The sequence below is a fragment of the Silurus aristotelis genome, assembly GCF_946808225.1.
Source record: "Silurus aristotelis genome assembly, chromosome: 8".
In the NCBI taxonomy this organism is placed as follows: domain Eukaryota; kingdom Metazoa; phylum Chordata; class Actinopteri; order Siluriformes; family Siluridae; genus Silurus; species Silurus aristotelis.
This window is the reverse complement of record NC_139581.1, coordinates 9,804,112-9,817,232: the sequence shown is the minus strand read 5'-3', so window position 1 is coordinate 9,817,232 and position 13,121 is coordinate 9,804,112. Positions and strand designations below refer to the sequence as shown.

Here is a 13,121-nt window from a genome sequence, read left to right as displayed (position 1 = left end):
AGAACCTGCTAGCAAGTACCAATATTTATTTATTTTTGTTTGTTTGTTTGTTTAAAATTTCCAAGTTAACATTCTAAAAGCATTTGATATTAAAATAAACCACTGTTGCTCTAAAGGTCAGGTGGTATTGTGGGAGCTTGAAACTAGGCTTTATCGGTTTTGCTGCACTTTGTTTCACTAATGATTACCCTTATCGGTTGTGTACCAGGACCAAACCATGTTCACTGGTTTGAGGAATACCGGGCGTAGCCACTAAACTATAAATCGAACTTTGTACAAAGTTTACGCCGAAATAAAAGGAGGAGCAAACTCTTATACTTAGTCTGGAAAACGACATGTAATAATAACGCGTCCCATTCCACAACCTCTGACATATATAGGACATGTTTTCAGGGAATCCCTGTAAGTTTCGGTAAAGGCGGCTTGGTGGAATCGTCCTTCCTCCCTCACCTGTTCAGTTTCAGGTTGTGGTCTCACACCTACACGACACGGCGCGGACAAAATGGAGGATTTACCTGTGTGAGGGAAAATAAGTGCAGACAAGACAGCCGAGAAACGTGCTTACAGATGTTTTGTCGAGTTTCTTAAGAACGAGTGTTTTAAGTGATTTTAAGTCAGTTTTGGTTTTTTTTTTTTAATTTGCCTGCTGTAGAAGAGCGTGTGCCAAAAAATGCGCTTGTTATTTGTGATCCTTATCATCTTCGTGGTAACAGGTACGGATATTCACCATATTCAGCTACATGTCTTTTTCTCTCTTGTTATACTTTTCTTTTGTTCTTTTCACATTCCTTATTTTTTTATATATATATATCGTTAGCATTTTAACTGAATTGTGGATATTTTGACAGACTATGGTATGCAATGAATTTCTGGGCCTAAGACAAGCTTTCAGTTTTTTCAGTGCAGTACTAACACACACACACACACACACACACACACACACACAATGTATAGACAAACACACAACACATAAGCACACAATGTATACACGAACACACACAACACATAAGCACACAATGTATACACACACCTCACATAAACACACTGTGTGTGTGTGTGTGTGTGTGTGTGTGTGTGTGTGTGTAAGCAGGTATCTACATGATCATTTTATTCATATTCTTTATTATGACTGACCCCTTTTTGATTTGCTATAAGTTTTTTATATTTGCTATGTTGGACCATATGGTCTGTATCGTGTTTTTAATACCAGGCCCTACATTATTGTTTCATAACTTCCTCACATCACAGAATAATCAGATCAACAACAAACAACTTAAACTCAACCTGCTCAAATAAGACTTCTTTTTTTTTTTTTTTTTTTTACCTTGAAAGTTACAACGACTGAAACAGTGACCAAAAATTGCATAATATTTATTGCATGCGGACAAAAAAATCATTATTCCGGTCCCTAAAAGTAGACTCTGTGTGAGTGGGTTTCTGCATGACCCATTCAGTGGTTTCTGTCTAAAGTATGTGAGTCACAGCTCTGCCAGTTTCAGTTACTACAGTCTTTTTGTTTGTTTGCTTTTGTGGCATACTTTTGCAAGACTTTAATGCTCTCCCCAAGACGTCATTCGGCAATGATAAAATAGAGTAAATTTAGTAAAAAACACCACGTGCTGATCTGTATTCTTTCAGTAATGATCATGCCTTAGAAGAAAAGCTGCTTTGTTCTATTGGACATACAGATGTGTGTGTCTATGGGCTATAGTGCAGCACCTGATCTTTACTTTACTTTGTATTTGGTAATTACGCGCTACTTGACAAAGGTTAGTTTGTTTTCTCAGAAGATCCAAATATGTTACAAATTTGCATTTTTTATTAATCAGATTTTAAGAAGCTAGGAAGTGCTATTAAATAATTGTGAATAAAATGGGTAAATTAATCAGATTTCTTAGTGTGTTAAATATAAATATGGAATGTGACACTCAACAACCTCTTGCTATTATATCATATGTAAATGCTCATATAATTCATTTAATATACAGTGTACATTATATATATATATATATATATATGTGTGTATATATGTACACTGTATATTATACATACTTACACACACACACACACACACACACACGTAAAAAATGTATAACTTTCTTATGTCTCTATTACTTTCCTCTCCTTTTTCCTCTATCTTTTTTTTTTATTTTATTTTTTATTTATTTTTTTAAATCCTGTGTAATGTTTAAAATGTAATATTGCTGTAGTTTGCCTGGAGCCTCTCTTAAGAATTTCATTGTGCAATCTGTCACTGACATCTGTACATATTACAAATAAAACTTGAAACGTATGCAATCATGTATCACACAATCAAGATGTGTATATTCACATAAAGCTTGATTTGAGTGTTTATGATAAGCAGGCTTATGAGAATCTTTTCTTTTAGTGACATTTATCAGATATCACCTTAATATATCTTTATAAATATGGAGGAATACTTGGAGGAAAAGGATGTACCATTGGTATATCCAGTTATATTAATCAAAACTAAAATAAATACATTTGGCTCACTGAAAACTTCCTGAATTGGTTATTTTATATTATATATCTTTTTAAAAATCTTCTTGAAGGTTCCTATGAGGGCATATCACACCTGAGTGTTTGTTTTATGATTGCAGCAGCCACACTTTTTTTACTTCTTGAAATTGTGCAGTATAAATGAGAAAAGGTTAAGCCTTCAAACATCCAAAGATTGCTACATTAAGACCATAATAATTAGTGTAACAGTACAAGAAGATTTCTGACACAATTATGGTAATACTGCTGGATTTGCTTTACAATCTGGGGTTCCACTGACTATCCTTTTTTTTTAAATGCAGGTTTTACCTCAGGAGTCAATGTTAACTGCCCGGTGAAGCGCTATGTGGTCATTCTCTTCCAGCCGGTCACGCTGAGGTGTGATTACACTACTACAGCAACAGTGCCCCCTCTTATCACCTGGAAGTATAAGTCTTTCTGCAGAGATCCGATCCAAGCTGCCCTGAACCCGGGCAGTGCGGATAATGCTATCGCCCAGGCCAACCCCAACTACAACCCCAACATCGAATGTTCAGACAGTTCAAGAACTATACGCATTGTGGCTTCTAAGCAGACCTCAGTCACACTGGGAACTGAATACCAGGGCCGCAAGATCAGCATTATTAACAGTAAGAGAGAATCATTGTGATATGCGACTTCAGAGGATACTACTCATTGTCACTGTAATGGTAAAACACTAGTTTTTAAATGTGCAGGTTTTGGAAGTCGCTGTCAGGTGGCACAATTATATACTATATATGGATGTCTAGTAATAAATCTCATATTTTCATATTTAATATTTTGCATTATAATGCAGTTTCACTGATACCATAGCACTTTTTTTCTTTCAGATGCTGACCTCAATTTTGCTCAGACTGCATGGGGTGATAGTGGTGTGTATGTGTGCAGTGTTGCTTCTTCCCAGGATCTCTCAGGAAATGGCGAGGACTACACCGAACTCATTGTTCTGGGTAAGAAGCATTGATTTTTTTTGATGTGTATTTAATATCTGCACACAAACGCAAACTTTAGACTGTAAAGTTTCTGACACCTGTAAATTAGTTTTAGTTTCCCTTAACGAGTGGTGGCATGTTTGTAAAGGAGGTGAAGTCGCCAAGTCTTTTATTATTGTGGTGCTTTTTGTACTGTCCAGCATTGTGTTGCCGCATGGTTGAGTTAGAGAGTAGAGCATTTTAAGAGCAGGGAACTTTGCTGCTTGGATAGTTGCAGCAAAACCTTTTTCAATCATGGCTTTGTCCTCCTTCTTTCACAGAGAGAAAGTCAAATACTACAGACCTGCTGCCTGGCATTGACTTACTGATCATGGAAGGTACACTAAGTGCACCTCTTTAGTCCTAGAAAACCCCCCCTTTGTGTTCTGCAATTTTGATTCCTTCACCAGGGAAGATACTTTGTTTTCGGATATTGATTTGAAGGTCATTGAATTACTGAAGAGTCTGCAAATTGGATACAAATATCTGCTTAGTTGATGGTGAAAGTATCAATAGGTGCAGTTGGTCTGTATGAATCCAGGTTTATGCTCTTAAACTCCAGGAATCAGCTCAGCCTACAGTAAAAGGTGCACCACGGCAGGGATTGAGGTAGTAATGTAAAATATGTTCAGGCATGAGTCTGTCATTTGTGACATTTGTGCTTGTTGCGTGTGATTTAAATGGTTGTTATGATTTTGGTGGTATAACCACTGGTGAGAGAAAGACCTGTCAAGCTGGTTTCACTTCCCTTTCTTTTCTTTTTTTTTTTTTTGTATAAATCGGATGATCTCTAGCACTGCATTTTGGTGTTCCCTGTTCACTGCAATGGAAAAATATGTACAGACATTTCTTTCCTTAAGAAAAAAAATGTCACCAACTTTCCCCAAGATGTTCTTACTCAAAGTATGCATATTTGGGGTGCACATGTCATAAGTTTTATTTTTCCTAAGGGTGATTTATCTATAATTTGATGTTGCCAGGATAAAATATTGAAATTCTTTAGCCATGTGTATTTGGGATTCATTCTATAAAAAAAAAAAAAAAAGAAACTGAGAACACCACATCTTGTTGGACTGTAACTTTTACGATAAGAAACGATTTAATTTAGAAACGTGTTTGCAAGGGATCTTTCGGAATGTGTCAACTGAATGGGTTTTTTTTCGTCTCCCGTAAAGCTGAAATGTTTTATATGGTAATTTAAATATAATGGATTTGATGATTGTGTCTGCTATGTATATGCTAACATGCTGCCATGTTAGCCCTGATGCTAACATTGTGTTAAAGCTCAATAAACAAACAAACAAACAAAAAACTGAGAACATTGAGCGCCAAATATAATTAAGTGTAATATTATTTAATATAACACTTTAAAAAGTTTTTTTTTTTTTTTTTTTTCGTTGTCTATTATGGTATTTTTTTTAATGGTTCAAAAGAGAACCTTTCAATCAATCCCTATGTTTGCTGAGTCTTATTTAATAGTTGAGTTCAGTTTGTTCACCATTTAAATGTTTAATTCTGGTCTCTTTTTCAGATTGGTTGTTGGTAGTGTTGGTGGTGCTTGGCTTCTTGTTGTTGCTTCTCTTCATTGGGATCTGTTGGTGTCAGTGTTGCCCTCACACATGTTGCTGTTATGTGAGCTGCCCATGTTGCCCAGAACGCTGCTGCTGCCCAAGAGCATGTAAGTACAATTATACCTAAATTTACATGTTCCTAAAATTTTTTTTGTTGTTGTCTTTAACTTTGGCTAGAATCTTTAGATGTGTGTTATGGTAATGTAGGCAATGTATTAATAAGCACACTAACTTTGTTTCTTCAATTACAGTGTATGAAGCAGGTAAAGCTGTGAAGGCTGGATTTCATAGCCAGTATGCAGCCGCTATGTATGCTCCTAGTGGGTATGGACAGCCAGTGTATGTTGGAGGGCCATCACCACCAATCCCAATGCTCCCCATGCCTCAGGGTGTCGGTGTTCCCCCCTCTAATGGCTATGGGAGAGAGTATGACACAGCTAGCTCAGGTGTGTGACTCCTTAAATCTTCTATGCACAGGATTATTATCATAAATTTTTTTAGGGTAAATTATTATTAGTATACATGGAGAAAATGACTAATAAAATGGCTTTTTTTTTTTTTTTTACTCAAATGCAATAATGCATAGTATAAATACATTAATCACTCTATTGTATATGTGGGGTACATTTATATGCATGATTATATAAAATAGTAGCTGTTTAAAAGCAAATTATATATATATATTTTTCTGTGGCAATGTTTAATATTAAGCCGAACTGAAAACATGTTTGGCTGTATGATCAGTAATAAATGTGTAAATAATCCTTTAAAACAGAGGGGCCCAAACGTTTTACTATGAAGGAACAGAAATCTAAGATGATTGAGGGCTGTGAGCCAGAAATAAATGTTGCATTATGCAAATATATTTGCATTATACCAAACATTTAATTAAAATGAAATTTGACATGGTTCTTTTCATTTCAATTTAATAAATAAAAAAACCCCCAGAAAACATTACTTCGTCCTTCATTAATCTGCTTAACTAATGCAGTTTTGTTGTGTATGTATGTATGTGTATATATATATATATATATTACACACACACACAGTACAGACCAAAAGTTTGGACACCTTCTCATTCAAAGAGTTTTCTTTATTTTCATGACTATGAAAATTGTAGATTCACACTGAAGGCATCAAAACTATGAATTAACACATGTGGAATTATATATGGAATTATATACATAAAAAAGTGTGAAACAACAAAAATGTCATATTCTAGGTTCTTCAAAGTAGCCACCTTTTGCTTTGATTACTGCTTTGCACACTCTTGGCATTCTCTTGATGAGCTTCAAGAGGTAGTCACCTGAAATGGTCTTCCAACAGTCTTAAAGGAGTTCCCCAAAAGATGCTTGGCACTTGTTGGCCCTTTTGCCTTCACTCTGCGGTCCAGCTCACCCCTAAACCATCTCGAATTGGGTTCAGGTCCGGTGACTGTGGAGGCCAGGTCATCTGGCGCAGCACCCCATCACTCTCCTTCTTGGTCAAATAGCCCTTGATGCCTTCAGTGTGACTCTACAATTTTCATAGTCATGAAAATAAAGAAAACTCTTTGTATGAGAAGGTGTGTCCAAACTTTTGGTCTGTACTGTATGTATGTATATATATATATATATATATATATAATTATACTATACAGTGAGGAAAATAAGTATTTGAACACCTTGCTTTTTTGCAAGTTTTCCCACTTAGAAATCATGGAGGGGTCTGAAATTGTCATCGTAGGTGCATGTCCACTGTGAGAGACATAATAAAAAAAAATAAATAAATCCAGAAATCACAATGTATGATTTTTAAACTATTTATTTGTATGATACAGCTGTAAATTAGTATTTGAACACCTGTCGATCAGCTCGAATTCTGACCCTCAGAGACCTGTTAGTCTGCCTTTAAAATGTCCACCTCCACTACAATTATTATCCTAAATTAGATGCACCTGTTTGAGGTCATTAGCTGCATAAAGACACCTGTCCACCCCATACAATCAGTAAGAATCCAACTACTCACATGGCCAAGACAAAGAGCTGTCCAAAGACACTAGAGACAAAATTGTACACCTCCACAAGGCTGGAAAGGGCTACGGGGAAATTGCCAAGCAGCTTGGTGAAAAAAGGTCCACTGTTGGAGCAATCATTAGAAAATGGAAGAAGCTAAACATGACTGTCAATCTTCCTCGGACTGGGGCTCCATGCAAGATCTCACCTCGTGGGGTCTTAATGATCCTAAGAAACTCGAGAAATCAGCCCAGAACTACACGGGAGGAGCTGGTCAATGACCTGAAAAGAGCTGGGACCACCGTTTCCAAGGTTACTGTTGGTAATGCACTAAGACGTCATGGTTTGAAATCATGCATGGCACGGAAGGTTCCCCTGCTTAAACCAGCACATGTCCAGGCACGTCTTAATTTTGCCAATGACCATTTGGATGATCCAGAGTAGTCATGGGAAAAAGTCATGTGGTCAGATGAGACCAAAATAGAACTTTTGGGTCATGTTTCCTCTAAACGTGTTTGGAGGAAGAAGAATGATGAGTACCATCCCTACTGTGAAGCATGGGGGTGGTAGCATCATGCTTTGGGGGTGTTTTTCTGCACATGGGACAGGGTGACTGCACTGTATTAAGGAGAGGATGACCGGGGCCATGTATTGCGAGATTTTGGGGGAACAACCTCCTTCCCTCAGTTAGAGCATTGAAGATGGGTCGAGGCTGGGTCTTCCAACATGACAATGACCCGAAGCACACAGCCAGGATAACCAAGGAGTGGCTCTGTAAGAAGCATATTAAGGTTCTGGCGTGGCCTAGCCGGTCTCCAGACCTAAACCGAATAGAGAATCTTTGGAGTGAGCTCAAACTCTGTGTTTCTCAGCGACAGGCCAGAAACCTGACTGATCTAGAGAAGATCTGTGTGGAGGAGTGGGCCAGAATTCCTCCTGCAGTGTGTGCAAACCTGGTGAAAAACTACAGGAAACGTTTGACCTCTGTAATTGCAGACAAAGGCTACTGTACCAAATATTAACTTTGACTTTCTCAGGTGTTCAAATACTCATTTCCAGCTGTATCATACAAATAATAGTTAAAAAATCATACATTGTGATTTCTGGATTATTATTTTTTTTTTTAGATTAGATTTAGACTGTGAGATGTCTCTCACAGTGGACATGCACCTACAATTTCAGACCCCTCCATGATTTCTAAGTGGGAGAACTTGCAAAATAGCAGGGTGTTCAAATATTTATTTTCCTCACTGTATATATGTGTGTGTGTGTGTGTGTGTGTGTGTGTGTGTGTGTGTGTGTGTGTGTGTGTATATGTGTGTGTGTGTGTGTGTATATGTGTGTGTGTGTGTGTGTATATGTGTGTGTGTGTGTGTGTATGTGTGTGTATGTGTGTATGTGTGTGTGTGTGTGTGTATGTGTGTGTGTGTGTGTGTGTGTATATATGTGTGTGTGTGTGTGTGTGTATATATGTGTGTGTGTGTGTGTGTGTATATATGTGTGTGTGTGTGTATATGTGTGTGTGTGTGTGTGTGTGTGTGTATATATATGTGTGTGTGTGTGTGTGTGTGTATATATATGTGTGTGTGTGTGTGTGTGTATATATATATGTGTGTGTGTGTGTGTGTATATATATATATATATGTGTGTGTGTGTGTGTATATATATAATATAATATAAAATAATATAATCATGAAGTGGAACGAAATTTATTGGATATTTCAAACTTTTTTAACAAATAAAAAACTGAAAGATTGGGCGTGCAAAATTATTCAGCCTCTTTACTTTCAGTGCAGCAAACTTTGTCCAAAAGTTCAGTGAGGATCTCTGAATGATCCAATGTTGACCTAAATGACTAATGATGATAAATAGAATCCACCTGTGTGTAATCAAGTCTCTGTATAAATGCACCTGCACTGTGATAGTCTCAGAGGTCTGTTTAAAGCGCAGAGAGCATCATGAAGAACAAGGAACACACCAAGCAGGTCCGAGATACTGTTGTGGAGAAGTTTAAAGCCGGATTTGGATACAAAACGATTTCCCAAGCTTTAAACATCCCAAGGAGCAGTGTGCAAGCGATAATATTGAAATGGAAGGAGTATCAGACCACTGCAAATCTACCAAGACCTGGCCATCCCTCTAAACTTTCAGCTCCTACAAGGAGAAGACTGATCAGAGATGCAGCCAAGAGGCCCATGATCACTCTGGATGAACTGCAGAGATCTACAGCTGAGGTGGGAGACTCTGTCCATAGGACAACAATCAGTCGTATACTGCAAAATTCTGGCCTTTATGGAAGAGTGGCAAGAAGAAAGCCATTACTTAAAAATATAAATAAAAAGTGTCGTTTAAAGTTTGCCACAAGCCACCTGGGAGACACACCAAACATGTGGAAGAAGGTGCTCTGGTCAGATGAAACCAAAATCTAACTTTTTGGCAACAATGAAAAACGTTATGTTTGGCGTAAAAGCAACACAGCTTATCACCCTGAACACACCATCCCCACTGTCAAACATGGTGGTGGCAGCATCATGGTTTGGGCCTGCTTTTCTTCAGCAGGGACAGGGAAGATGGTTAAAATTGATGGGAAGATGGATGGAGCCAAATACAGGACCATTCTGAAAGAAAACCTGATGGAGTCTGCAAAAGACCTGAGACTGGGACGGAGATTTGTCTTCCAACAAGACAATGATCCAAAACATAAAGCAAAATCTACAATGGAATGGTTCACAAATAAACATATCCAGGTGTTAGAATGGCCAAGTCAAAGTCCAGACCTGAATCCAATCGAGAATCTGTGGAAAGAACTGAAAACTGCTGTTCACAAATGCTCTCCATCCAACCTCACTGAGTTCGAGCTGTTTTGCAAGGAGGAATGGGAAAAAATTTCAGTCTCTCGATGTGCAAAACTGATAGAGACATACCCCAAGCGACTTACAGCTGTAATCGCAGCAAAAGGTGGCGCTACAAAGTATTAACTTAAGGGGGCTGAATAATTTGCACGCCCAATTTTTCAGTTTTTTATTAGTTAAAAAAGTTTGAAATATCCAATAAATTTCGTTCCACTTCATGATTGTGTCCCACTTGTTGATTCTTCACAAAAAATTACAGTTTTATATCTTTATGTTTGAAGCCTGAAATGTGGCGAAAGGTCGCAGAGTTCAAGGGGCCGAATACTTTCGCAAGGCACTGTATGTATAAACAGCTATTTAGTGGACTCCAATGAGAGACAAAGCTGGTCCTTCTTTGGAAAAACATTAAAAAAATTAGCATTTTTGTTCCTCGTTATTATTTTTTTCATATATGGCACGGCAGGCCAAGTCAAAGGTCACTACGGACCAACTTTTTTCAGGCATCTCTGCTCTAAAATAAACAAATTTGATTTTGATTCCTCATTCCTGCATTGTGCTTTCTATTGTAGTTGGTCATGGATCACAGGTACCATTGCTACATGACCATGATGGCGGAGCAGGCCAGAGTAAGTTAAGAAGCTACTACTTTCATAGCTATATGACCTTTTCTGATATATTTTTAAAGATTTTTATTTTCCCTAATTTGCACGTCACTAAAGACATTTGGGTTCGGGATCAGAAAATGAATATGAAACTTATATTTTCGTCACAGACTTGGTGCCCTTAATGGAAGCCAGGGATACATAACCAAATATTAAGTGCTGTTCACTTTATGGCTGCCATGTTTTGAGAAGTTCAACACATTTAGATGTAGATATCAGGAAATAAAAGCTAAAAATCTAAATCTTATTGAATTTATCAACCCCAAGCGATTGTGTATGGCAAAAAAAGATCTTTCTCCTCATTAACCATTGACTGTTTCGGAGAATTCTTTTATTCTGTTTATATTTATTTGATATTTGGTTGCATTTTAGCCCGCAGTGGATACCGCATCCAGGCTAATCAGGATGGGAATCCTACTCGTTTGCTGTACTATATGGAACGAGAACTGGCCAATATAGACCCCAGTCAGCCTGGAGGTGTCGCAGGCAAATACGGTCACAGTGAGTTCCCGTGGCTATTGATCTATTATTGAACTTAATTGATTTAAGTGATCTGGGGAAAACAGAGATTTTTGACTAGTGTCCCTTTGTATCTAATTAATCCAAATCTTAATTTTCTTATTTCCACATACCCTTTCCTATTACAAACACTTGCATTCTCACACAATTTCTCATTCCTCTTTCCTTCAACCAAAACTTATTGCCTCATACATTCCCTCCTCCTACACCTCTTTTTTTTTTGCACCCAGATGATGGTATGAGTGAGATCAGTTCCCTGCATGATGGTGGAGACCCTCGTAATCGTGGACGATCTAGGCCTCCTCAGCTAAACACGGTGTTTGATGATGAAAACATGAGCACCATCAGCAGCGTATCTCAGAACATGCGGAGAGATGAGCCCAGAAGAGGGGGCGGAGGTGGTCCTAGTCGTGGCCGTGCTCGTTCCATGGACAATCTTGACGATATTGTCCGAAATGACAGAGACCGCGATTATCCCTCTAGAGGAGGCAGAAGAGGGTGAGCTTATGGCTTATAACTAATCTGAATAAATATAATCACACATTTGTGGGGTTTGATCATTTGATTTGATTGTCAAATTAAAATTAATTTAATCTCTCTGCAGTTCTGACGATGAATGGAGCAGCAGCGCACGTGGATATGACCGTGTCGCAGATGACCGTCGTCGTGACTATTCGCCTGACAGTCGCTTCCGCAATGATCCTCGGGGAGTCGGCTTACAGGGCCGCCGCAGTCGTAGCCGTGATGATTTAATGGATCTGGAACGTGCTCGGGGTGGCAGAGGCCAGGATGCATATGATGACAGTTTCCTGCGGGAGGCAATGGAGAGGAAGAAGATGGGTGAGCAGCAGCGGGCCCGGAGCCGTGAGCACCTAGACAGTGACGGCGAGCGCTCAGATCGCTCCAGGGGAGGACGTGGGGGGCCACCACCACTCCCTCTCAGCAGGCCTGCAGGCAATCCCGACCATCGGCATGCCAACACCAGCTTCCCACCTCCACCCTCCTACACAGAGGATACAGACAGCTTAGCATCGTCCAAGAAAAGCAATCTCCGCAAGGTAAGGATTTCAGACGTGTTATTTTTGTAGCTGAGTGTATGTCAGACATTGTACACTAGTATTGATAAATGTTATAGTATTATATATCACCATGTTGAAAAATAAAAAATATATAATTCCAAGGCATCATCTTTTCATGATCTGATAGAGCAGGTTTTTGAATTTTTGTGAAATTGTCCCGTTTCCATAGAACGGAGCCGTGAGTCGTGAGAGTCTGGTGGTGTGAAACAAGTGATTGCAGTCAACGTTGGTGTGTACATTGTTTTATAAGTTTGTGTTTTTCAGTGTCAGTTGCTGAATGTTTAATGTGGTGGTACTAAATGGGGAGGTGTGTGTGTGAATGCAATTTTAATTGAGACAAAGTCTTAAGACTTAATGCAATGTTACTATTTCAATAGTTTTACAAGTTTTTATGTGATGGATTTATAGCTGAAGTCGCTGTTCATGTTTTATAATTAATAGTGCATTTTTAAATAACTGTTTTTCCATTTTTTATATTATACATAAAATATCCCGTAACACTAAGACTAGGCGGTAACTATGCACTTAACAAGCTTTGCATTTTATGGCTTAGCAACTGAACTGTAAATGTGTACAAATTATAATGAAAACAATTTCACAGATCTTTGTATTTACTGTAAAGATTTTCCCACTGTTCAGATTTAGTTTCAGTATGACAGAAATAACTTCTCTGTATTGCAAGTTTTATGGTTTAGAAAAGAAATGACCTCTTTTCACAATGTTGTACGTAAGTTTTCGAAATTCTTTTTTAACTTTTTTTTTTTTTTTTTTTTTTTTTTTTTTAAACCAGACATGTAAATTACTTTCATACATTTTTAGTAATGTTATGGAACTGTGATCATGTGATTCATTTGCTAATGCTATATAAATCACTTTATAATAAATTCTTTCTATATAAAATACATTTCATATTGTTTATAGTAAACAAAACA

The 13,121-nt window shown here is 37.9% G+C and overlaps 1 protein-coding gene across 2 annotated transcripts; it reads left to right on the top strand.

Moving 5' to 3' along the window:
• The first annotated feature begins 278 nt into the window (after positions 1-278).
• On the top strand, positions 279-13,119 carry lsr (lipolysis stimulated lipoprotein receptor). Of its 2 annotated transcripts, XM_083548259.1 has the most exons (11): positions 279-713; positions 2,823-3,149; positions 3,372-3,491; positions 3,794-3,850; positions 5,044-5,190; positions 5,335-5,529; positions 10,499-10,555; positions 10,964-11,092; positions 11,341-11,608; positions 11,715-12,168; positions 12,359-13,119. In XM_083548259.1, exons 1-11 carry the CDS (start codon positions 671-673, stop codon positions 12,392-12,394), a joined length of 1,833 nt encoding a protein of 610 aa, XP_083404385.1. In that variant the 5' UTR covers positions 279-670; the 3' UTR covers positions 12,395-13,119. The 2 variants fall into 2 exon arrangements, with proteins under 2 accessions (XP_083404385.1, XP_083404386.1); XM_083548260.1 differs by lacking the exon at positions 3,794-3,850.
• The last annotated feature ends 2 nt before the right edge of the window (positions 13,120-13,121 follow it).

Excerpts from the sequence above, each read along its gene's own strand:
- lsr (XM_083548259.1), top strand. The coding sequence starts at position 671 with ATGCGCTTGTTATTTGTGATCCTTATCATCTTCGTGGTAACAG. Across the intron at positions 3,851-5,043 it reads TGACTTACTGATCATGGAAG|ATTGGTTGTTGGTAGTGTTG; the intron begins GTACACTAAGTG and ends TCTCTTTTTCAG. Across the intron at positions 11,609-11,714 it reads TCTAGAGGAGGCAGAAGAGG|TTCTGACGATGAATGGAGCA; the intron begins GTGAGCTTATGG and ends ATCTCTCTGCAG.